This window comes from Amblyomma maculatum, chromosome 4 (assembly GCF_055883805.1).
Source record: "Amblyomma maculatum isolate TAMU_Amacu chromosome 4, ASM5588380v1, whole genome shotgun sequence".
Lineage (NCBI taxonomy): Eukaryota > Metazoa > Arthropoda > Arachnida > Ixodida > Ixodidae > Amblyomma > Amblyomma maculatum.
The window spans coordinates 191,899,775-191,925,880 of NC_139347.1; the positions used below are offsets into that span (position 1 = coordinate 191,899,775).

The 26,106-nt window shown below is 41.7% G+C and overlaps 2 protein-coding genes across 11 annotated transcripts in view; one reads left to right on the top strand and one right to left on the bottom strand.

The window, feature by feature from the left end:
• LOC146193889 (uncharacterized) overlaps positions 1-5,978 on the top strand; it is a 397,134-nt gene extending 391,156 nt beyond the window's left edge. For all 6 annotated transcript variants that reach the window (XM_084602858.1, XM_084602859.1, XM_084602860.1 and 3 more), the window contains exons 10-13: positions 183-365; positions 799-906; positions 1,722-1,838; positions 3,433-5,978. In XM_084602858.1, coding sequence (XP_084458984.1) covers positions 183-365; positions 799-906; positions 1,722-1,838; positions 3,433-3,791 — 767 coding nt within the window. In that variant the 3' untranslated portion in view covers positions 3,792-5,978. The remainder of the gene's footprint in view (positions 1-182; positions 366-798; positions 907-1,721; positions 1,839-3,432) is intronic.
• Positions 5,979-6,518: 540 nt separating this feature from the next.
• Positions 6,519-26,106, bottom strand: part of Pfk (ATP-dependent 6-phosphofructokinase) — a 73,262-nt gene continuing 53,674 nt past the window's right edge. Inside the window, exons 19-20 of one of the 5 annotated variants that reach the window (XM_084602853.1) lie at positions 9,462-9,603; positions 6,519-6,699 (exon numbers count right to left, since the gene is read on the bottom strand). In XM_084602853.1, coding sequence (XP_084458979.1) covers positions 6,625-6,699; positions 9,462-9,603 — 217 coding nt within the window. In that variant the 3' untranslated portion in view covers positions 6,519-6,624. Of the gene's footprint in view, positions 6,700-9,449; positions 9,604-15,134; positions 16,603-18,027; positions 21,507-26,106 lie in introns of those variants that run through there. The other 4 variants (XM_084602855.1, XM_084602856.1, XM_084602854.1 and 1 more) reach the window with 4 other exon arrangements.

Here is a 26,106-nt window from a genome sequence, read left to right on the forward strand (position 1 = left end):
TCTAACGACGCAAGGGCCAAGGAGCGGGCTAATAGTGATATATGCAGGTGAGTCTTAGAAAGGGACAGTGTACAGGGGATAGGACAGGCTAATACTGCGATACCAACCGTTGCTGGATGAGGTGCCCATGAGGGGTGCAACAGGTAATGTGTCTTTTCTCATCACCACCTCCGTTTGCGCAGGGAGGCCGTGCCACCAGTGCCAGCCGGGCGAGATTTGCTTCATGAGCGGCCAGGAGACGAAGCCGCACTGCGTGACGCCCAAAGACCCCAGGGACCCCCGAGGCTGCGGTGGCTGGTGCTCGGGGCCCAACGAGCTCTGCCGGCGACTCGACAACGTTACCGTGCACTGCGTCGACGACTCCGGTGAGTGGCGCCACTCGCTGGCGACGAAAAACTGGCATTATAAAGTACCGTGTAGTCGGGAACAAAAGTCCCCGAGAAGGTACCGCAGCCGTTATCTCTATTATCAACAGGTGGCTCAAAACATCGGCCCAGGGGCAGATTTAAAGGAGGGGGTCTCTTCCCCTAGGCGAAACCAAACAAAAATCATGGCTACCCTGATAGCACTGTTCTGCTTAGCATACAAAAACTGTCAAGAATGAGCAGTTTTAATGAATGTATAGTGATAATCGCCTTTCGTGCGTGCCTACAAATGTACAATTAGCGTGTGCGCATTTCCGAACAATTTCGGACTTTTGTGCGTCATAATCATGTTCCGCGACTCCAATTAGATGCATCTCACGCACTGTGTGAACCCATGTTCGAATATTGGTAACAATTGCCGTCGTCTTTCCAGAGTGCCTCCACGACGAGTGGCGCTGCTCCAACGGGCTCTGCATCCCCGAACAGCGCCGTTGCGATGGCCATTTCAACTGCTACGACATGACCGACGAATACAATTGCGGTGAGTAATTCCACCGGTGCGTCGCTCAACTAATGCACGTGTTTCAACTTCGAAATATTAGTCGCTCATTAAAGTGCTGCCGTTAGTGCAAACTCGTTTATCTCGCTTTGCTGAGGAATGAAATACGCCAGGCAGCTTTTCCCACATAGCCTTCTTGAATGCTTAACTTCACCTTTGTCACCGGTGCAATGCAGTGAAGCAAGCTTTTTGGTAAAAAAACAAAGTCGCGGCCGGTAGCTCTTATTGCGGCTGCTTGAATATTCATACAAACCTGGGATAGAAACGTGGCGTAACTCTTGGCCTCAAATGCGATGGTGCGGCCCTGTGGCCCTCAATGTAGAAATGCATTTTGCTTTCTCCATTAGGATATTGAAAACAAACATCCGTACAACGCCAACTTTTGATAGGCAGGCAAATTACGAAACGTACCATTTGCAAAGGTGGATGAAGCCTGCTTGCTGCAGGTGTTTTTGCTTATCACGTCTCGTGCAGAATGTCGGTTCAGGAACTACTTTTATGCAATATTTTATTTCATTTCAATTGAAATGTCATGGCATATATTTATTGGTCAGTTTTAAGCTCCTATAATAAATTCACCCTTTCGAAACAGTGTTTCTTTTTAATGTTCCGCCGATTTCTAGTCGAAAATTGTTAGATATATCCTTTGAGGCAGGATTAATTGGTCATTGCAAAGGACATTCACTAAGCATTCATTAACTATTCAGCTGGGAACCAAAGAATGGTACTGAATGGGTAAAGTATGGTTCTTGGATCTAGCTATCTCTAAGTTGTTGCGTTTGTTGCTTCTGTTGCAGAATGCGGAAGCGATGGATTTCACTGCAGTAACAACACTTCTTGCCTGCCACTTGATCGCCGCTGTAATGGATTTGTTGACTGCTGGGATGGAAGCGACGAGGCCAATTGCACAGCTCGTAAGTACAGTCATAACAGTCGTAATATGGCGCCTGCGAGCATGACACAATTCCTTGACAAAACTTCCTGCAAAGCAGCAGTTCGACAGAAAATAAAACGTTTGTAAATCCTTCACTTCGTGGATGGCGAAATAACTGTATCGTGACCCTCTGAAGCTTCTTAGCTGCCTTCCTCAGCTTTGGTGCACACAGAATGGTTTTAAACTGCGAGGAAATCCGAGACAGGGACTGTAAGGGGAACTGATTTAGCATTCCTTTGTGCATAGTGCACCATGCATCTTCTAATGGTACTGCACATGTATAATAGATATGGCAGCAAAAATCACAAGTGGAGAGGATGGAAAAAAAAAGTTTTCCACAAAGAAAACGCTGCTTGTGTTTCTTAAATTCTGTCTCCGTCTTCATTACATCGTGTATTTATTTGTGTATACACTTTCGTGTTTTTTGAGGTGTTATTTGAATGCAGAAAAAATATAAGCATTAACTCAGGCACACCTCGCTTTGGACTTCTGACCAAATTTACATTGATTGGGTGGACATCAATAAGCTTTCAAATACCTAATGCACACAGTCCTGTATTTTACTGTGTTAAACATGAGAAAGGAATCGTGTAACCAATAACTAAAAGCGAAAAACACGCAACAGAAAAATGGACAGACACAGTGTTGGCAGTGTTTTTTGTGCTCGTTATCACAAAGGTGAGTCCATTTCAGTTAGCCCAGTTCGCTGTTCTAAATGAAAAAAAGGAGGCCAGCTTCTGTAGCTCTCGCCTGCTGTATGCTATGTGGAATCTGTGACAAGAGTTTTGCTTGCAAGGGAGATATGCCACTCACTATACTTCATCTCACAAGAAATCTGCAGCACAGTGTTGGCAGTGTTTTTTGCGCTCGTTATCACAAAGGTGAGTCCATTTCAATTCGCCCAGTTCGCTGTTCTAAATGAAAAAAATGAGGCCAGCTTCTGTAGCTCTCGCCTGCTGTATGCTATGTGGAATCTGTGACAAGAGTTTTGCTTGCAAGGGAGATATGCCACTCACTATACTTCATCTCACAAGAAATCTGCAGCACTGTGAAAGGCAGAGGAGCCCTTGCAATTGTGTTCCCAAGTGCCTCTCGCCCTGTGCACTATAATAGCGAATTGTGCTCCTACTGTCACCCCTGTCAATATGGGGGGCGAGAGGTGCGTAGGAGCACAATTGCCTATAGTAGTGCGCGCAATGCTGATTGGACCCGGGTGCCTCTGCCTTTCGCAGTGCTGCAAGCATCTTGTGAGACAAAGTATAATTCCGTCTGGCCTGCGTTTTCTTGTTCGACTTTGGACTTCTTGTGATGGCCACAAGTAAAATAAAATAAACGCTATGGTTACAACTTTTTCAACATATTACATTTGTCCCATTTACATAACATGCTACGCTAATTCCTCTGTTGTTACTATGTCTGGTTGACTAATGCCACTCAAGCTGAACAGGGAGGTCAAGCTGCCAATTGAGAAGGTTCTCAACATTAATGATGTTAGCTTAACAAGCAGCGTTTTGTACTGGAAACAATATTTTCTCTGACATTTCTTTTTTCCCATTTTTCCTCCTTTGCTACAGTCTGTCCCGCCTCTCAGCACACCTGTAACAGTGGCCAGTGCATACCCATGGACAACTTCTGCGACAGTTATCGCGACTGCGACGACGGATCGGACGAGCCGCCCGGCTGCGACTCGCCCTGTCTGGCGCACCAGCGTCAGTGCCAGAACGGTCGCTGCGTGCCAGGCACCGTGTGGTGCGATGGGTTTGACTCCTGTGGCGACGGCAGCGATGAGGCAGACTGTGCGGGCGCGACCCCCACGCGAGACCGCAGCTCCGTTGTTCCGGTACCCCCGCCCGGCCACGCAGGTCTTCTGCTTGCCAGGCTACCCCCCAGTGCACACAGGAAAGCTCATCCCCAGGCGCCAGCCGCCAGGTGATAGGATGCGGCAATGGACAGTGCATGAAGAACTGCGTGGGCGCTCTGCGAGAAACTCATTGTGGGAACAAAGACATGAAGAGGCCTTTGTGGTAGTCCGCCATGCGCATATGTCCCATGGCCCTGTGTGTGCTGGTCATGTGGTCTTCATGTGATTCTTTGGCTAGACAGTGTCTCATTGTTGGCTGTTGTTTGTAAGCACTCCTAGCTGCACGATCAGGCTGCATGTATTCATGCGATGAATATGCTGCAGCTCGAACTTCATGCACAGCAGCCCTTACTGCAGCATGACAAGATTGGAAAGTACATGCCTACATTGTTTCGACAGCTGTACGAAATTTTGCCAGAACCAGAACATACTGGTTTTGGGTTGTCATTCCGGCTGCTCTATCATCCTAAACAAGACAGTGAGGGACTGCTTATGTGGCTTTTTTTAATCTCTTTCAATGGCAAAGCAAGGATCCCAAGTTCCTTTTCCTCTCCGTGATGCACAACATTGATGTGCCTACAATTTGGTCCTGTGGCCAGCCGTCAGTCAGTCACAACGCTGCATTCCAGTGCACCGCAGAGGTGATGCTGCTCACGGTGTGAATAAGATGCAGAGGTGTCACACGATGACTTGGTCTCCAAAAAGATATCTTCTCCGAATGCTGCCTGTACACCAAGTGGTCTGCTACAGGAATTCTCGTCTAAGCAGCCAGGTTGTCTATGAGCAGTCGATGGCTTTGGACATGCTTTGGTATAAGGATATCACAAGTGGACAAGCGTCAGTTGACAAGACACTACAACTTTGTTGTGGATTGATCTGCATCAACGGGAGCACCTCATCCGAGGAGGCACATTGTGTGAACACAACACGTGCGTGTGACTGTGTTTCTACTCTGTATAGTTTTTGGACTAATTATTTAAAAGATGAGAGACACTTCAATGGCATTATGTACTACTGTGGCTCCCAAGGAGCCGCCTTCAGCAACAGTGTGAGACAAACGAACTCTGTTTGCCTTGTTTTGAACAGACTGCTGCCTGAGTGTATGTAATGCTTGTTCATAAGACTCTCCAATGTTTACAATTCCTCTGAACGGAGCACAACAAGGCCTGGCTTTTTCTAAAGCTGGAAGGTGTCACGAGAACGGACAACTTACATTCTGTTGCTGAAACATTCCACACTTAATTTTGCTTTGCTTATACAAGGCTCGGAAAGGCTTGAGCTGATACGCTGTTAAACCCAGTACATCAGTACAACAGCTCAATTGTTCTTGCCTAAATAAGCCTGAAAATTTCTCTTGTTCAATGTGGTCACATTATGCGTGCGCAGCTTATCTTAATGTTAAGGCACAGGATAACTTAAGCGCTGTTACATCAGCTGCTTCTAGTATGCTAGTCAAGCTTCTTTCAGTGAGCAAAGATTGATTCACAAGTGTGCTTAGGTCATTTTTGTTACACACGTCAGTTTGCGAGTCTCCCATGACGGCAGATGGTGCTATCGAACCCAGGTTGCTAATTCTAATGCAAGCTTGAAGAATATTATTTGACAAACTCTAAATGTTGAGCACCTAAGCGGTGTGTCTTGACATTTCAAATTGCACTGGCTGTTATAGTAACATTCTGAATCTAGCTTAAAATTAATTTTCCCTAAAAGCAATAAGCAGTTTCTCAATGGTGGGGACACTAAAGAAGATAACGTGCACCCGAGCTTTCTGTACTGATACAATGATTGCCTGTGGCAAGCTTGTAAATGTGTAATATATATATAGCAGTTGACCCACATATAGATTGGAGCATTTGCACATGGTTGAAGCCAGTGTCTGATTCTAAAGCACAGCGGCAAAGACGAAGTGTCCGTCCCTTAGTGCAACGTTGCACTGGCAGTTGACGCGTTTGAATCACTTACGAGGGAAATGAGTCTCGCTCTCATATAGTTCACGTTGGAGTTTTAGGGTTTGTAGCAAAAAAGGTTCCTATGCAAGAGTGCTCGAGAAGCTTTTTTTGCCACACACACAAACACACAAATACATAATTTACGTGCAGAGATCACCTGTCCCCAGTTTCAACCCAGAAATTTTTGTTTGTGCAGTGTTGTTATAATGTTGCTGAAGATGATGCTGAGAGAGTTAATTTATTTTTATTGTATCTCCTTATCAGCCACTCTGATGTAATAAATGCTATTATGACAGGAAAAGCAAATGTGTTGGAGCTGATGTTTGTGGTAACTGTCATTGAATTTAATTTAAGAGCAAAGTGCCTAGCGATTGCTTCTTACTGTTTTTGTTGAAACGTCTTATGAAATGTGTTTCCTGGGAATTGGTAAGTGGTAAGCAAGTATAACTTATAACAAGTATAAGTCTTACATTATCATTCTGGAACAACAGTTTAAGTTCCGTACAATGAGAAACATGCTGTTCAATACGTGAAAAAAAAAAAACAGCAGAAAGGGCACGACACTGGACGACACTGGAAAATGTGTAAATTCCAGCGTTGTCCTGTGTACTACTTCTCCTTGTGAATGCGTCCGTTTCGCCAGTTTTTTTTCTGTACCATGCACCAACTAGCCCAACGCTCCTTCAAGGTGTTCAGTACATGGCGGAAACAGGAAAAAGTTCAGTAGGCTTCAGTAGTCTAGTATTCCTCAATCATGCATACTGTGAAGGAGGTTCTATTAGAAAATATGAAAAATGTTGTTCTTGTTGACACAAACAAATGTCTTTGCTTATGTCATGGCTCCTGCAGTAGGACCGATAGTATGCTTCAGTGTGCTTGAACAACTTCTTTATTAGAAAAAAAAAAAAAAGAAAGAAAAAAAGAAACAGTTTCCGCTGCTCCACTGGTGACGGTGGTTATTTTGAAAAAACTTTCTTCGATGTCATGACGAAGACGGCAATTATCACACCCCACAGAAGCTGGTATGGGCTCTGTAAGGAAGGAAGCAGATGTACACTGTATGATGAGCACTCATTCATATCAGGGAATCAAAAAAAGGAGGTTACATACATCCTGCATAAACTGAGCCAAGTGTTCTGCCAAGAGTATGTTGGTAACAGAGATTGCAGCACCGAACTTGGCTTGACTGAGCGAAGCGCTCAGAGGGAGAGAATAAGAGGGAGGGGGAGGAAATAGATATGCTTTGCCTTTAATGGTATGATGTGACAGCATTACTTGCTCCCGCTCGTGCACATGCATTTGCTGCAGATTTAATCGGTAAATTCCTTAATATGTGCTGCTATTATCACACACATACTCATTGGCATACCCCATCTTGGTAAGAGTGCATATTTTATGAAAGATCACGCGACATAAGTCCCCGCTTTCCCCAAGCACTTGGGATTCAAGGGTCCTGGAAGGTTGGATTCCACTCTCATCCTCCCATCTCCAAGGAGAAGCTCTGGCCACGTCTCTCGTGACGTCACCCAACCCGACAACCAGTCAATGCACAGCCATGTCACCTGCAACTATCACTCGCCGAAGGCATGCCCGTGAATTTTCACTTGCAATGCCGGCACTGGATTATCTGGAGAACAGGGACTTTAACACAGTCTACAACTGATCAGATTACCAATACAGGAGCTTTCAATCCACATTGCTCAAACTGATGTAGCTGACGCATCATTAGGGCAGTTATGGCAGATGTTGAATATAGACAAGAAGAACGTAAACTTGTCTGTCTCTGTCGTCTGCCGCTGCTGCGTGTTTCGTAACGAGCAAACAGCCGGCCTAGCCACACACCTTTCTGTATATGTAGGGTTATTCGTTTTCGAGTTTTATATTTTTTCAAATTCGGGTGGTAAAAATCGGGCATTATTTTTCGACTTGACAATAGGGGAGAAATGGGCTTTTTCATGAAAACACTTCAAAATTTAGGTTTTATCGGGTTAAATTTAGAAATTAATAATTTATTCGATTTCTCATAATCGGTGGGTAACGATTACAGCTATGTTGTGGGTTGCTTTAATGAAAGTATTTCATCGTTCGGCGTTTCTGTCGTAATTATTACTGTCAGTGATGTGAAACGGTCAGTTTTGGGCAAGAAGCATTTTATTCGCGTGAGGTGGTCATATTAATATACATAATCATCTGCATGCGCAACATTTCGGTTTCCATCCGACACCTGTCTGCTTTCTGGAGGTATCCTAGCTGAGATAGCGTTCACTCAACGTCAGAGCTGCCATTAGCTAGACACAACAAGGTCAAAGGTGCATTTGCTAGCATGGGGCACAGTTGCATTCTTCCAATAGTCCATCAGTTCAACACTTTCATTTGTGGGGCTTGCTCCCAGTAAGTACTGGTTAAACTCCCACATTACCCCTGATGGGAATAAAGAGAGCTTGATAGGCATCCAGTTTCCACATTGTCAACTGATTTTCTTCTTCGTCCGAGGCGTTCAGTTTCAAAGTGCAGTTCCATTTAGTCGAGATTTTCGCGCAAACCTTCACAAGTTTTTACTAATGTGGAACTTGCTCCTAGGTAACACAGACAAAACGCCTTTTGCTCGATCTCTTTTACCAGTTAACGTGGAAAACTCGTTGACAGTCTGCTGTTGCTTGATGTTCACGAGGTGATCGAAGCTTGACAACAGATGTTTTTTTTTTATTTCAAGCGTTTTCTGGACATATAAAAGTGGCTCGAGTGCATCTCTCATTAAGACGGCCTTCGCATAAAGAACCTCTTTATCAGAAAGTATCGCTCGAATATCTTCTGCTTTGGTTCTTTCATACAAGCTTTCAACGAGTTCCATGGGTACAGTCGTTCCAGAAACCAGGAAAGGTCAGGTTTTACCCAATTTATAGCAACATGTTCGGGGTGCAAAAAGCGTGTAAAATAGGGTTTTACCCGAAAACGAACAACCCTATGTATATGTCATGTTGCCAGAAATGGCCTTAGAAAATTTTTAACCAGCACTGACACCAAAATGAAGTTGGCTCGTACTGACAGCTTACTGTATTCCAATAAAAAAAAAAAAAAAAGCAAACATTACTTTCTATGTCACCGGCTGTGGTGACATCAAAATGGCTTCTTTAGTTGCAGATGACACCTAAGGCTAAGTTGGACTGTCATTCACTTTCGAAACAAAGTTCATGGGGAGGCCTTCTAAGTCTTGACGTTGTGGGTTTGAAAAGAGCAGATTTGATTTGCACAGTGACAAATGTCTCTTTTGCTGCAAAGTGAATATCAAAATCCGGTAAAGTCTCAATGACACAAACTCACTGGGTTGCAGAATTGCACCATCCGAAATTTCGCATCATCCAAAACAAACCAAATCTGTATGCACAAGCATGGAAGTGCGCTCTCACAAATCTGTTTATGGCTGATAGGAATTATTTATGGCCTTGTGGTCACAGCTCAATCACTGTTGCAGTGCCAGAGTGTTCATAATATTCGAAATTCAGCATTTTGTACACTACACACACCAGCAGTTGAATTTCACCAATTTACATTATTACAAAATTACTTTCAATCATGTTCATGCCACCAATATTCTATTTAGCCAGGAAGGGTGCCATAGGACCATATTTTACCAAAACCGAAAAAAAAAAAAATTAAAAAAATAAAATGCTTCTGCTCTCGCTGTAATCTGCCCTCCGAGTTTTTACAAAAAAAGACCACACTGCTTCCAACTGGTAGGCTGGCTGCACCCACGTAACGCACAAAGCAGTAAGGAACCCACCAATCAACCTACAAGTGGGGCTTTCTGTCCACCCGGGGCGGCCTTCCACTTCTTGTCTGGGCTCAGGTACTCTGTGGTGCCCTGCCAACGGCCGAGGTAGTCCATCATCACGTACAGGTTGGCCCACCATGGAACACCCATGATTTTTCTGAACCTTAGGGAAGATTAGTTCAAAAGTGTAATGCTTTATATCAGCACAGGGCTGTTGACAACGTGACAGCGCGTCGTAATCAAGACCGTGATTTGTGGTCTTCAGTTCTTTCAAGATAATGATTGTTTATACTACTGCTACAGTAGCATAAAAATTAAGAACAGCAGCTAGCAACAGCAGGCAGCATCCTGTCTCAGTTCATTGACCAGTCACAAGAGTAAACGAAATCAGCTTCTTGATGTTGGCTACATCAAACAAGCCAGAGGCATCAAAGTTCTCGAGCTGTTTTAATATTTCTACCTGGTGATCAGCTTTTGTTCAGGCAGCAAGAAAAGCTTCAATCATGAACTATGCTAGAACAGCTAATTGGGCAAGTTGGTAGAGGTTCGTATCATACGAGCAGCACACACAGATGACGGACAAGAAAAGGAGTTTCTAGTCCATCGTTTGCATGTGCTGCTCAATTAATATGAACCATGGACTACTTTTAAGTATAGAGCAATTCTGTGTTGGGACTGCTGCAGACTTCAGTGGCATCTGACTAAGGCAAAAGTTTTGAAGGTCTTGCCACATCTGGAAAGAGGAGAAGCTGTAGGCGACATCCTGGCCATTGCAGTGCAATGAAGTAAGTGGTGCTGCGAAAGAGAGAAAAGATGTAACTCTTGCACAAGAGGGACACCCGAGCAATGGGAAAGGATGAAGGAAGGGTGGAAAATTACCGCAGCGGAGGGCTCCAGATTAACTTGCGCCAGGCATGGTTCCTAAATGCACATAGTGATTGCACAGATGTTTCTACATTGCATCCTTGTTTCTGCTCGGCAATAAAGAGCTAATTGCCATTGTGGCTAGTGAGCTGCAGGGCAGGTCGTACATAAATTCGCTTTTTGCTAGTCTTGCATCCTGTTAAACCTTTGGCTCCCAAAGGCACCAGTTTCAAGGGCAAGTCCTGAGCAAGGATTTGGTTTGATTGCTTAAACCCAGAACCTAATGCCATAAAAACAACACACAACGGCCAGTAATGTGCTAAGAAAGCACCAGCTTCTCCATACTGTGTGCAATTCATATAGAAGCACATGCTTTGCTAAACTCATTGGTTGGTTCGCTTCAATATCCGGACCACTTACCACCATTACATCTTAAGTGAATCGCAAAATGACACTCCCATAGGCCAACAACCATGCATGCAGATGGCTACAGACTAACGAGCACTTTTCTTATAGAGCAGCAACAACAGGAAGTGTAAGAGTGAACAGCAAAGCTACTTTAATTCTCAAAAGAGCGTAATAGCCATGACTGCTGATAAAAGAACAAGTGGTGCAATGGCATCTTAGTTGTAAATCTAGCACATTCCTTATGTGCAACACAGAGCTATTGGTCAGTTCTTTTTCCTAACTTCAGACATTGGTGGCATAGCAAAAACATTATTCTCAGCAGCAGTTATCATAGTGTTAATAAAGACAGCTGTGTTTTTTCTCCCCTGCTTTCAATGGTATAGGAGGAACAAATAATAATAATAAGGCACTCAATGCAATGTTCATGCAGGTACATATGAACTATTGTAAGCCACAGCAGCGTTTGACTGCTTTTGTGAGACTGCAATATGTGGTATATATATGCCATCAACTGCATGTTAAAATCAGCACTGCTAATTTATATTTGTTGAGGATCGAAATTCCCATGCATATATCATTCAAGTGTGATAAACAGTCTAAAAGAAGTCAAGGCACACGCAAAGGAATACGATGCCAAGTCACGCGATTATAGTGCAACCATCTGCAATACCGACATGTCAAGCACTTATCAAACTTCAAGTTTGTAGTCGAATACGCATCCAAATCTTAAATGTAAATTAATGATAACTCAAAAAGACTTCTTATAAAACAAAGTTGGCTTCTACTGAAACAAAAATTTCTGTCTAGCAGTGGCCTCAAACTCATGTCATTATGCGGTCCACATTGAGAAAATTTTACTTCTCAGGGGCCAGGAGCAAAAAAAAAAAAAAAAAGGTACGAATAAAAACAATAATAAGCATTAAGAATAGAAATAAATAATAAATAAAAGGGCAATGCTTCCCTTCATTTCCACAAAGATAACATACAGTCTGGGAATAAGGCCTTTTAATTGATTTTAATGTGCAAATGAGTCAAGTGGCAAAGATGACACGTGAGGCTGGAACATGCTTTCCGAATACAGCATGAACTCTGCGTTTTTGAGACCCCTGATCTACAAAATAGAAGTAATTTAGCACAACTACCACCATCTGAGGGCAGTTATGTGCAATGTCAGGCTTGTGCAATGATGGCCTCCAAATGTTGTCAACTGTTTCATTCCTTAGATGATTAATGCTTGCAGCACATTGTCGGTGCCTTTTCTTTACAAGTACAATCACATCAAACATTTTTACTTAAGTTCAAATAATAATATCTGTTTACAGAGGGTTACTGCAGAGGGATGCAGATACTTTTTTTAGAGAATTAAAACACAACAATCTCAGCACAATGTATGCCGATTAGTGAAGCCATCATTTAAAAGTGCATGTTCATGTTTGTCTGAACAGAGGCATAAGAGCAAAGATAAAGTTACAAAGAAACACTTTTCACAATTCACAATGGTCACACGTACAGCAATAACAAAATTAAATAAAAACAGTCAACAATACTCCCCTTTTTTTTTCAACCATCGTCTGGGCAAGAAAGAGCGCCACAAGAGACCCCACTCCTCAGCCCATCTGAATCACGCGTAGAGATCGCACATTTTTCGGCAAAGCTGAATCCTTGGCCCACAGGGCACTTATGACGCACACCAATCTGAATTACATAGCACATTCTGGAGATCACTTACTCTTACAGGGGCACTAAGAAAAAATAAAAGTTGGCCTGCATTGATCGGAAGTCACATTTTCATAGCACAGTGACCACTGGCTAATTTTGCAAGCAAAAATATGCAAGTCAACACTATTTCTTGGGGTGAAGGTAACAGACGCTAACCACCATTCACTTCCAAATGCTGGCAACTTGTCCTTTTAAGTGATGACACCATCAGTCTGAATCGATTGGTGCGAAGATTTCTAAATGCAATGTTCTCGGCAATCTAGTATTTTGTGGGAGGACAAATGTAAACTTAGCCAGTAAGAGCTGGAGAATCAATTGTTACTGAGAACAATAACTGGATGGATCAATTGTTACTGAGAAACATAACTGGATGGAGTTCCTCTCAATGTCTCTTTAAAACCTATGTGGTTGCTGTGGGTCAGTGTTCGTATTCCGAGTTTGCATCATCATTGAAAGTGTCGCTATCAGAGTCTTTGAACTCGGGTCATCTGATTGGGGGACACATAGAAACTGGATGTCACTACTACTTTCGGTTCCGACGTTTCCACCAATGATAGCGACACTTTCAATAACGACGCAGGAGTGCCTAGGAAAAGTTAGTAACGTTTCAATGGCACACGAAGGCAATGCCCTGTACTCTGCTCTGCTTATAACATCTTTGCTTTACAAAGCAGTGATTTTCATCATCATCATCAGCCTGACTATACCCACTGCCGGGGGAAGGCCTCTCCCATATTTCTCCAATTAACCCGGTTCTGTTAGCTGCATCCACTTGACCCCTGCGAACTTCTTAACCTCATCCACCCACCTATCTGCCACCCCTGCTACGCTTTCCTTCCCTTGGAATTGTTTGTTACCCTAAGCGACCATCGGTTATCCTCTCTTCACTCTACATGTTCTGCCCATGTCCATTTCTTCTTCTTAATTTCCGCTAGAATGTTGGTAACTTAAGTTATTTCTCTGACCCACTCTGCACGCTTCCTATCTCTTAATGTTACCCCTACCATTTTTGTTCCACAGCCCTCTGGGTTGTCCTCAACTTAAGTAGAACCCTCTCGGTTAGCATCCACGTTTCAGCCCCACAGGTGAGTACAGGTAAGATGCAACTGTTGTATACTTTCCTCTTGAGCGATATCGGTAAGCTGCTAGTCATTATCTGCGAGTGCTTGCCAAATGCGCTCCATCCCAATCTTATTCTTATTTCCTTTTCATGGTCCGCCTCTGCGGTTACTACCTGTCCTAAGTAGACATATTCGCCTACTAGTTCCAGCACTTCGCTACCTAATGTAAACTGCTGTTCCTTTCTGTGGCTGTTGAACATTACCTTAGTCTTCTGCATACTGATTTTCAAGCCTACCTTTCTACTTTTTCTGTTTAGGTCATCAATCATTATTTGCAGTTCATCCCTGCATTGCTTAGCAAGGCAATGTGATCAGCAAATCGCAGATTACTGAGGTATTCTCCATCTACCCTTATCCTTAACTGCTTCTATTCCAAGTACTTCCTCTAAGCAAGCATTGAATAGTACAGGGAAGATCCGTGTCTCCTTGCCTAACACCTTTCTTTACGGGAATTTTGTTACTTTCTTAAGTTATTTCAATACAGAAGATACGGAAGTTTGGGAAACATATAAAAGGTGGACGACACAGTCTGCACTGTTTATTTGTGTGTTTGTTGTCCATGCTTTCTTTGCGCTATGATTCACAATTAATTTTGGCACACTCAAGTAATGTCATTTAAAATCATTACAATCACACCAGATAAGAATAATCAATAATGCATCATCCCCAAACATACAAAATCAAGATGTAAAAAGATGAAAACAAAAAGGACACAAAATGAACATTATCTTGAGTATAATATTATATATACACCTGACCAATATTGCATAGGCCAAGGATTACTAAAGGGAACTAACAGTAATGTGGTACATGTGGAATGTGTAAAAGCTAAAATATATTGCCGGCAGCTGAATTGTAAGTAATTTTAATATTCTCATTCCATCAATTATTAAATTCATAACCTAACTTCTGGAAGAGTACAAAAGGGGACCGCAAGAATACCACCAGCATTGCAATATTTGTGGGTACACGTTTGTTCTCCATACACTGAAGGAAGTACATGAAATACCGAAGGGACACGTGATCATTAACCGTGAGCTCGGTGGTAGTAATTGAGACTGTACAAGCCTCGAAGCACTGTTCTGATGACCAGGTGTTTCAACTGCAAAGCAAAATATTTGCTCATGTCTTAGACATTCGCTATCCTCAATACATTGCTTACAGTAATTCTCGAGCTACAGTTATAAAAAATTGCACTGGTTCGGTTCTTTACAATGCCCTGCATGTTATAACTAAAATTTTCAAGTACCCATTTATACAAATAATAGTTAATTTATCTCTTTAATAAATAAAATCAGCATAAATGAACTGCACTGGCCATTTGCAAACAATAGTTCTAGCTAAATTCTTGCCACAGATATCACTTTACACCCTTGGCTCACATCACATAGTTCATAGCGTGTATTTATACTCAGTGCAATGGCAAAACTTGAAATGCAACAATTGAACTCTGCCATGTATAAAAACAAAGACTGTCATGGAAAATGAAAAGACATTTTGATGCTCGAGCTAGGGAAAGTCATTGCACAGCAAATGACCATCTTCAGTCTCTTGTACAAATTTGACCAACTGCAGGATGAAAAAAAAAAAAAAAAAGAGTATACATTCTACAAAGACTATAGCACAAGTTCACTTACTCATCAAAGTTCTTAGCACAGTACAAGTGACAAAAATAAAGAAATATAAGCAAGCCAAATTTTCAAAGCATACATTATTTAGATATTCAACAAACATATAATGCCTGGAAAACTGGTTCAGCCTTTCTGCATTGTCAACGAGGGTAACGAGTTAATAAAATACTGGCATATATATATCAACACAAATAATAGAAAATATAACAGCAGGCAACACGCCAGTGGTGAGCTATAAAATAAGCTCGTGTGCCATTGGGCCAAAGTCTCAAAAACATACAAAGGGCGATCCGTGCACATAGAGATGCCACACGAGTCAAGAATCACCAAATCTCACAACCATGCAAAGCAGACAAACTTTCTTCAGCACAAATGAACTCGGAACAAGTAGATTTCCATATTAAACACCTTGGTTATTAGATTTTTACCTGGCTAACAAATACCTTAGAATATATGAGGCATGCTGCCGAAGCTAGTCCTAAAACAATTGTGACTCAGATGCGTAGCTCTTTTATGGTGTTAAAGAAAAAAAAAAGGACAAAAGGATTCTTTATGTGCAGTTTTCATCTAACCAATATTATTTCCTTTTTTAGTATTTTGCAAGAGATGATCATATGCAGGCTATGCAGCAAAGCCACTGATTAATTAATGATAGTCTAACATTATGAACACCAAAATGATGCTACATTAGCAAAGAAAAAAAAAAACTTTCAGGACCTGCCTTTTTGTTGTACCGACACCATAGTGCACCTACAGTGCTGTTTTATCTGTGGGCCCTGGTTAGCCATAACGCATATCTAAAACCTACGACAAGATGACGAGAGACCACTAATAAAATCTACTCTTGCAGCAGCTAGTTGTACAGATTATGAACTAATTACTAATGATTATCAAAAGCAAAAGGCGGATCCATGAGCCTCACCTTTATACAAGCCTAAAACTCTGAATTAAAATCTAGGCATACTTTGTTACAAACATTTGGATGTAGCAGACGAAAGGCCATCTACAGCCTCTGATATCAGGTGTAAGTGGCATGCTGTAGCTTTTTATTTATGCTTCAAGCATGCTATAAGAATTTTACTAGCATGCTACTACAGGAGGCTAAATATTCTCAACTTCTGAAGTTTCGACTGGATGCCTAGGTTCTGACCTGAGAAAACTGCGAAGAGTTTCACAACCGATATGGTCAGAGTTCTGATTCCAGCAACCACACGCTGTAGATGAGCTATGGTGACATGGTGCAAGCAATTCTAGGCAAATATTGATGCGCAAATTAGTTGTAGCAGCCCCCCCTTGGGCGACTGTGTCTAGGTCTTGAGGACAGCAGTGCAGGTCGTGTAATCCAGGTTGTGGTGAGCAAAGATCTTTAGCAGGTCACGAATGCAGCTAAGCCACCACTCCTCATTTGCGATCCTGTGCCTGAGATGAAAAAAAAAAGTAAAATATAAACAGTGCGGTTTGTTTCAGTCCAGAAAAATCTTTTATATCCTGCTCGGACTGGAGATGAAGACAGCTGGATTCCATGAACAGTATATACATGCAACAAGACTTATCAATACCAAATATGTTGAAAAAATAAAATGCAGAGGAAATTTCTGAAACCAGGCACTCATGCAAACAAAAAGAAGGTACATTTTTTTTCCACCACGGTACTTACTGTATATGAAACAAGAGTGAATCATGAGGCATTTAAAGACAGTCTGGACAAGCACCAGTGATTACCAGTTGAATGAAAACGGTGAAGTTCTTCTGTGAAGGCACAGAGAGGACTGCGAGGCATTTAATGTGGTGTGATCCAGTCCAAAATACCAAGCAGGAGAAAGAAGAACACGAAGAAGAAAAGGAGGAACCTGGTGGAATATGCAGAGACAGACTGAGAACGAGTGCGGGGATGGGGCTGAGAAGAAATGGAAGTGATGCGATTATAATACAATTCTTTCCATGCTATGTCCAGAGCCCAGTAGTGTATGTACAGTATATGAAAGACAAAGAAAACCTCAGCTTCACAGGATATGCACATAAAAGACACAAACACACACAAAAATTCCACCCGAACAATGAGCATCACCAGGTGTCAATTGGAATAAAACACAGCCTCTTTTCCTCTTCACAAGGGATCTAATTTTGAGGCCTAGACACCAGTCCAGAAGAAGCTGCATCTACCTAGCTGTACCTTGCACTAGAGGCTGAAAGCAGCATGGAATGCAGGAATGAAAGGTGAGTGATCTGACCAACCGCACATAGCTGAGCAGTGGATAAGCACAGCAGTGTTCATTCGTCCCAACAGACATTCATCGAGAACCTGCACTAAAGACATATTGGGAAATAAGATCAAGCCAAAAGCAAGTGCATATCATGCAACCAAAAGCATGTTGTTGAAAACCGAGAACAGAGCAACAAAGTTTTCTCTCTTCAATGCCAATAGGAATCTTTCAGCTGGTCGTATAGCTTAATGTGCTAATGTACTAGTGTTGACTCCATGGATTAGAAAATGTAATTAAAGCAAGAAAAAAAGGTGGAGCACTAAAACTTGAGAACTTGTGGTAAAAACTAAACCATATATTTCAAAGCAGCAAATTAAAATGTCGAATTTATAGGCATTCATAATATGAGAAGGCTAAATATCATAGCTCCACTTATAATAAACAAGAGTATTCACTAGTCTTAAACTTGCGTTTCCAAGAAGACTAAATGCAGCTTAAAGGCAGTTGGTGCAAAAAGAATACAGAGAAGACGAATTCTGCAATATATTTATCTGTTTAACCTCAGTTTTCAGAAGAACCTATCCAGCTGATGTTGGTAGCGGGACAAAAAATAAATAATAAATTTGACAGAAGCAACAGACAATTTTCAAGATTTTATTCTCAATTTTTAACAGGCATTACACACCAATGAACAGTAACAGTACAATGATACGTCCTACTGATTTTGCCATGCAGACATAAAGGTGCTCTAAATTCGGAAGAAGAAAACACAAAAACTGTGTAACATACAGAATACTTAAATTAAAATTAGCTACAAATGCCACTCCGTTTAACATGAAAATAGTCATGTTTAGGAAACATTCCAGGAAAGGCCTTTGGATATCCATAGCAGTAAATTTTTTCAACATTGTTGGTTGTAAGAAAAAACGTAACTGATGGCACAACAATATATTTTGAGCAAAAAGTAACTTAAAGAAAGAACCCTGAATACATGCCTATCATCAAAGGCTGCTTTTTGCACGTGCATTTTAGGGAAAAGCATGGAGCTGTCACGAGTCCTGAGTAAAAGGGTACAGCACAAAAGGAACTATGCTGCAAGTGTTATGCACACACACACACAAGCACACTTGAAAGACTACGATCAGGGCTGCCGATAGCTCTGTGTACAATTACATATATAGGTGCTGACAGCAGACCGTTGTCACAACTTGTCATATTAGTATTGAAAAAAATCACAGCACACATTGGCAGAAAGGAGAGGGGTAAGGACAATGAGGACATTGTTGTGCATTGTTCTGCGATGTGAGGGCAATAACTTAAAAAAAGAAAGAGGAAATGACAGCTGCAAGTGACTAGGCAGTGTAGAGAGGAATCACTAAAATGTGCACTTGGAGACCACTTACTCCTTAAAGCGGCACTAAGAAAAAATAAAAGTTGGCCGGCATTGATCGGAAGCCACATTTTCATAACATAGAGACCACTGGCTAGTTTAGCAAGTAAGAATATGCACGTCAACACTGATTCTTGGGGTGAAGGTCTCAGATGCTACACTGCACCACTGTTCACTTGCAAATGCTGGCAACCTGTCCTTTTCAGTGACAAACACCATCAGTCTGAATCGTTTGGTGGGAAGGTTTCTAAACGTGATGTTCTCGGCGATCTAGTCTTTTGCGGGAGGACGAATGTAAACTTTGCCAGAAAGAGCTGGAGAATAAATTGTTACTGAGAACGCTAATTGGATGGAGTTCCTCCCAGTGTCCTTTTAAAACCTATGTGGTTGCTGAGGATCAGTGTTTGTATTCCAAGTTTGCATCGTTATTGAAAGCGTCGCTACCAGTCACTGAACTCGAGTCATCTGATTGGGGGACACATGGAAATTGGATGTCACTAATACTTTTGCTTCTGCAATACTCTCAGGTGTATCACGATTCGGCATAATAACTTCAATAATCTCTGCCCATCAAACTACTTGACTAGTACAGAGCACAGTTATCTATGCACACTTGGCCTGGCAGGTTTGGGGTAATAAAAAATTAAGTAATTGAAAAAAAAAAAAAAAGGAATATCAGCACTGCTTTATCTCTCAGAAATGCAAAACTTTTATCTTCTGAATCAAAAGCAGCATGCAGTGTATATGTCTTTTATCAGATGAAGAAAAATAAGCTTAGAGCTTTGCTTGAAATATGCGAACACTGATAAGAAAAAAAATATATGAGAGACACTTACTACTTCTCTTACTATGTAAACACATATGCCAAAAATAGAAAAACTGCACAAAAAAAAAAAACGTGCTTTGAATATTTGACAAAAAGAATAAGCGCTGTTGCCCAAAGGTCCTTAAGCCAACAAATTTCAGTCTCTACCAGAGGATGGAGTTAAGGAGTTTTCTTAAATGCTAGGAGACCCTCTCCTAGCATTTCAAGGACCTTTGGTGTTTAGTGGTGCCGTTATGGCTTTATTTTCCAGCTGAAATGAACAGTGCGCGTGTAATTTTCCTAACCAACAAATAAAACCGCTTTTTCCGTGGCCCGAAACCCCTGCCGCATTGCCATATTTCCGAGCTTAAAAGGTTAATTTGCATAATAAATGCACCTTCTGCATCTGACATAGCACAAAAATGACCCAAATTAAGCACTAGGGCTGCATAATTATTCTCGATTATAAATATCCAATCTCTACAATGTTCTTTGCGAATGACATCTGAACAGCACATTCTCCTTTTCAAATGCACAGAGCTTTTCACTTGAAAATGTGACATCAGACGCCTAAAACAACAATGCAGTTAAAGTAAGCTGCTTTAAGCAGCACAAACAATAAATATCATAAGATAAAAAGCATGCTTTTAGCAGTCTAATTGGTTGTATACACAGCACAAAAGAGTGCCAATATCATCAAAAAAAAAAAAAAAAAAAAACTCTGGCCTATTACAGCACCAGCAAAAAAAAAAAAAATCTTGTTCATGTGATTGCCCTAGCAAGGGCATTATGGTAGATACTAGTGGAAGCCATATACATAAACAAGTACCCTATATACATACAAGAAGCTCTGCATTGATTGTGTTGAATAATTACAAGTAATTTCAAATGTCAATCAGCCTGTGAGACATAAAACATTGTGCGTCCTTGAAAACCCTAGAAGAAAACAACACTAGATGCCTCACAAGTTTAGAAATAAATCGTTTCACTACTATGAAGGAAATACTGGTCTAAGCCAAGTAACAAGAGACAGCCTTTAACCTGAAACCATAATGAAATAGACATGGTTCGCTACCATCTCTAAACATAGTGCATACGAAAATTCAACACTCATTCAGGCTCAAACATGTAGAAGGTGGGCACTCATCCACGATTACAAGAAGCAACCAATGAACCCCCGGGAACAAGAACAAGATATTCAACAAACATACTGTACCAGGTTTTCCATACATTTCCCCCAAGGTGTTCGCCCATCTTGTTTCAAGATTGCTACCTTCAAGAACAACGTGTGCAATAATATCACAATATGAATTTGCAAAAACGTTTGCAGCAGATACTGAACTACATCTTGGTGCACTCTATAAATGCACCATGTGCTCAGCTTAGTGGCATCAGAGGGATGGGAAAACGTAAGCGAGGCCGAATAAATACTGAAGAAAACGACTGCATGTCGATTCTGCAATACTCTCAGGTGCACCACGATTCGGCATAATAACTTCAATAATCTCTGCCCATCAAACTGCTCGACTAGTACAGAGCATAGTTATCTACGTACACTTAGCTTGGCAGGTTTGGAGTAAAATACAGACTCCTTACATAGTCACGCTATTTTCTTCTATTCCTGCCAAACAGTAAAAAATTGGGATTCCACCTGTTACAACCTTGACCAGTGCTTCTGTAAGGAGCCACGAGCTCCCAACGTCTGCCCTAAAAAGAAGGATACGAGGGAACAAAGCGTGGGACACAGAGGGAAGGGAAGACTGTCTAGATGCTGTAGGCAACCTCTTCTATGTCTTCAGAGATGGACTGCTCTATGAGGAGAGGGTGTTTCCCGGCCATTTCTCGCAGGTAGCGGTCAGAAGTGGCCAGCATGTTCAACATTGGTCGCAGGTCAAGCCACCATGTGGTTTTGGGCAGGCGGTGTCTGAAACCAATGCCACAAGTTTACTGGATGGGCAAACATTAAACTGTAACTTGGCATTTCAAGCAATTCGGTCACTTGAGGTTTAGCGACAAACATTGCAACTAGCTAGCAGGAAATATGAATGATGAGAAAACATTTGTACGATCTTAGCCCTGCCTTTCACATTAAGTGACGATTTTGTGATCATTACACAAGTATACATGAATAATAGTGCTTTATAAGGCTGCTTAAAGTAAGTAAAAGAAATATATTTGCCATCTGGATGGAAAAAAACACTGAATGAAGGCAATCAGCACCTTTCTGAAAAAAAAAAAAAAAATTTCAACCCACAACATGGAAACAAGAGGAAAAGGCAAGAATAAAGGAAGTAAAAGAAAAAAAAAAAAAAAAAAATATAGCACCACAGTTTACTCAGTAAATGAGCACACATACTATCACTACCATCAGCCTGACTACACCCACTGCAGGGCAAAGGCTTCTCCCATATACCTCCAATCATAACCGTGTCCTATGCCAGCTAGTACGTCCACTTGATCTCGGCATTCTTCTCGATGATTACATTTAACCACCCATCTAACTTTCTGCCACCTCCTGCTATGCTTTCTTTCTCCTGGAATACAGTGTGTTACTCCTGGGGTGGATTTATTATCTTGTCTTTGCAGTGCACGTCCTGCACATGCCCATTTCTTCTTAATTTGCACTAGAATGTCATTAACTCGAGCTATTTCTCCGACTCACTCTGTACGCTTCCTATTACACCTACCATTTTTCGTTCCATAGCCCTCTGCATTGTCCTCAGTTTAAGTAGAACCCTTTTTTGTAAGCCTCCACATTCTAGCTCCATAGGTGAGTAATGATAAAATGCAAATTTTATAAACTTTTCTCTTGAGCCGATAAGCTGCTAGTCATGATCTGCGAGTACTTACCAAATGCGCTCCATTCCAATCTTTTTCTCCTAGTTATTTCCCTTTCATGGTCCTGATAAGCAGTAACTGCCTGCTTTGAGTAGACATATTTCTTTACCCCTTCCAGCGAGCCACTAGTTATTGTAAACTGTTCTCTTCCGAGGCTGTTGAACATTAATTTAGTTTTCTGCACACTAATCTTTAGGCCCACTGTTCTGCTTTGCCCGTCATTATTCACACTTTGCAATTTGTCCCCTGAGGCAAGGCAACATCATCAATGAATCGCACATTACTGAGGTATTCACTGTAACTGTCACCAATATCCAAACGTTTCCTCTAAGCAAGTGGCGAATAAAATTGTGCCCCTTTGTCTGACCCTCTTCCTCATAGGGATTTTATTACCTTCTTTATGTAGGACTAATGTTGCTGTATGGCAACTATACCTATCTTCCAACAGTTTCACATATGGCTCATTTACATCCTGATTTTGCAATGACTGCCGAGATTTTGAAGCGAAAATTTCACTACGCCAGCTTCTCGAGCCATCAGCACCACGAATGTTTTAACCTTCAAGCGACCTTGACAGATACTGCGCCTTTCTCTTCTTATAAACTAATTTACACTTGAAGCTAAACGTTCACTATGCTAGGTACAGCCAGTCTTAGTGCGGCACTAATTTTGTTCTTCAAGTGACCTTGGCCTAATGACATGCAGGTGTCCACGATACCCTGGATTCATCCCTCGCCTTCCCTTCCCCAAAACCTAAAGTACCAAAGTACTTGGGCTTGATCCCGACCGCCGCTGGCAGCGTTTCTGTAGAGGCATCCCTGTGCTGGTGGGATGTCAGTACACACTAAAGATCCCCGAGTGGCTGAAATTACTCCTGGCTCCTCCTTCTATCTTTCCTCTTTCACTCCCACCTTCCTCTATTCCCTCACAGGGAAGTTCAGGTGTCCACAAAACAGTGTGACAGATACTGTGCCTTCCTTTTCCTGTCAACCAATTACTATTATTATAAGTACTCGGGCTTGGTTCCAACCACCGGCAGGTGGGTTTCAGTGGAAGCGAAACGAAAAGGCATTCGTGTGCAGTGCGATGTCAGTGCACGTTAAAGATTCCAAGGTGGTCAAAATTACTCTGCAGCCCTCCAATACAGCACATCTTTCGTAAAAATCCCCAGGTGGTCGAAAATACTGCCACGTAGTGGTGACAATGTCATTGTCAACAAATGAGAAGGCTTGATCTTCACTGGAATAAACTCTTTACTAGGTTGACTTGTGCCCGTGAGAGACCTAAGCAATCAGTGGTGACGATAGCAACAATCGTGCTCAGCGGTCGTCGATCTACGAATGTGCGTCGCACCCGTCAATGCTCAATTTAAAGGTGGTGAAGAAACATCTAGATAAAGCCGCAAACGGTGAATATCCTAACCTGGAATATTGTAGAAACACACAGGAGTAACCTGAGTCTTTGCGCGACAAAGAAACTGATAAAGCTGGGTCTCTGGGCAACGAGCATAAACAAAGAATACAGAAATCAATCTGCACCCTAGAATCATTCTCACCCTAGAATCACAGTGATAAGGCAGCATGCTGGCAGCCGTCGAAAAAGAACAAATAATGATGATTGGTTTCTGGCAATACTAGGCAGGCCTTCACTACCGCACCTCTTTCTCTCTTGCACTCCCATCTTTCTCCTATCCCTTACAGTGAGGTTCAGGTGTCCACAGAACAAATGTGACAGATACTGTGCCTTTCCTTTCCAGTGAACCAATTATGAGAAAAATTATGAAAAGACTGCAGATTGCAAAGGCAGTGTAGAGGCTATCGCTGCAACAGTAGCAGCTTTCGCTCTATCACTAGGCTCAAGTCATGCTTAAATCCCCCCAATTTTTGACTGAGTCAAAGGATTTCTCATAATTTATGATAGCTATCTATAGGGATTGGTTATATCCTGGTCTGAGCATTTTTATATCATCGGGTTAGTAAGTAGTGTGGATATGATTTATTGATATGTTTGGTCGACTGAATTCTAAGGTTTTCCTGATCTTATTAGAGATTAGATTAGTAAATATCTTGTAAGTAATGGACAGTAAGCTGATCAGTCTGTAATATTTCAAGTCCTTAGCATCCTCTTCCTTATGAATTAAGACAATGATAGCGTTCTTTAAGATTCCACTACTCTCGACTTGAAGAGGCACTGCATACACAGAGGGGTCAATTTTCTTGGAATAGATTAATTGCTGCACTGTCCTTCAACAAATCTGCAGTTACCTGACCCTCATTAGCTACCTTCTCTTTTTCCATTGCTTCTAAGGCTTCCTTCATTTCGCTCTGTCAATTGCAGAATGTCTGACTGCTCTGTGTTACTGTCACTCTCATTATCGACCCGATTGCTTTGGAAATGATATAGATCAGTGTAGAGTTTGTTGGCTACCTTGATTATTTTATCTTACTTATAATAGTAATGACATTGCCCACCTTGTCCCTTAACACATACATTTGACTTTTGCCTATGCCTAGTTTGCTGTTGACCACGTTTTGGCTACCACTGTTCTTCAGGGCTTGCTGAATTCTCAATATTATACTTCCTTATGTTGGATACTTAACGCTAGTTGATTAGCTTTGATAACTCTGCCTGTTCTATCCTGTCTGTTGGACTGGAGGCTTCTATGCTTTGGTGCTTCTTAATGAGATTTTTCACCACTTTACATGGTTTTCTGGTATCCTGTCTAATTATCCTACCATCTACTTTGACTGTGCATGCAGTAAAATCTCTATGAAATTATCGTTCATTGGTTCTATATTAGGATCACCTCCCTTGGTTAAAGCTGAATATCTATTATGCAGTAAGATCTTGAATTCCTCTACTTTCCGCTCTTACTGCTAATTTGTTGGTAGACTTTTTCTTTACTAGTTTCATCCATTCCCTATTGAAGTCCAGACTAATTTGAAACGTTACCATCCTGTGGCAACTGCATCACAGCTTTCTGACAACCTTTACATACTATACAATGCCAGGGTTAGACGATCACAACATGAAATCCATTTAATTTTTAGTCTCCGCATTTAGGCTTTTTCATGTCCAATTCTGGTTTTTCTGTTTTCTGAACAAGACAGTAATGATTATGAAATTATTGCGTTTGGCAAACTCCACCAATAACTCTAGACTCTACGACCATAATCCCCTATTTCCTGGTCTTCAGCCTGCGTCTTGACTACCCTAAAATTGAACTCGCCCATGGTTTATTCTGTCTTCGTGGAAGATTTAGACTACCTGGTCATTATGAACAGGTGTGAGCATGTAACATACAGTACAGCCTTAAGTTTATGCCTATTACTAGGCTTAACTGCCATGTCAGCCATTCTCTCATTGATGCCGTAGAACTGCTCAAAGTCTCCAGCTGCTATATGGTTACTGACCAAAAACCCAACCCCTAGTTCTCTGGAAGAGGGCGAGTATGGGCTGGCTGGAACATGATCACGAATGGAAAGAAATAGCGCTACTAAGACGAGACAGGAGAGCAGACAAACACATGCACTGCGTTTGTGTTTGTCCGCTCTCTTGTCTCGTCTTAGTAGCCTTGTTTCTTTCCATTCGTGCCCTAGTTCTCATCTGTTTGCTGAACCTCAGTAGCTCTACACTTGCCAGTACTTTAGTACAGTATATGCTTCACCTGCCCTTCTAACCTCATT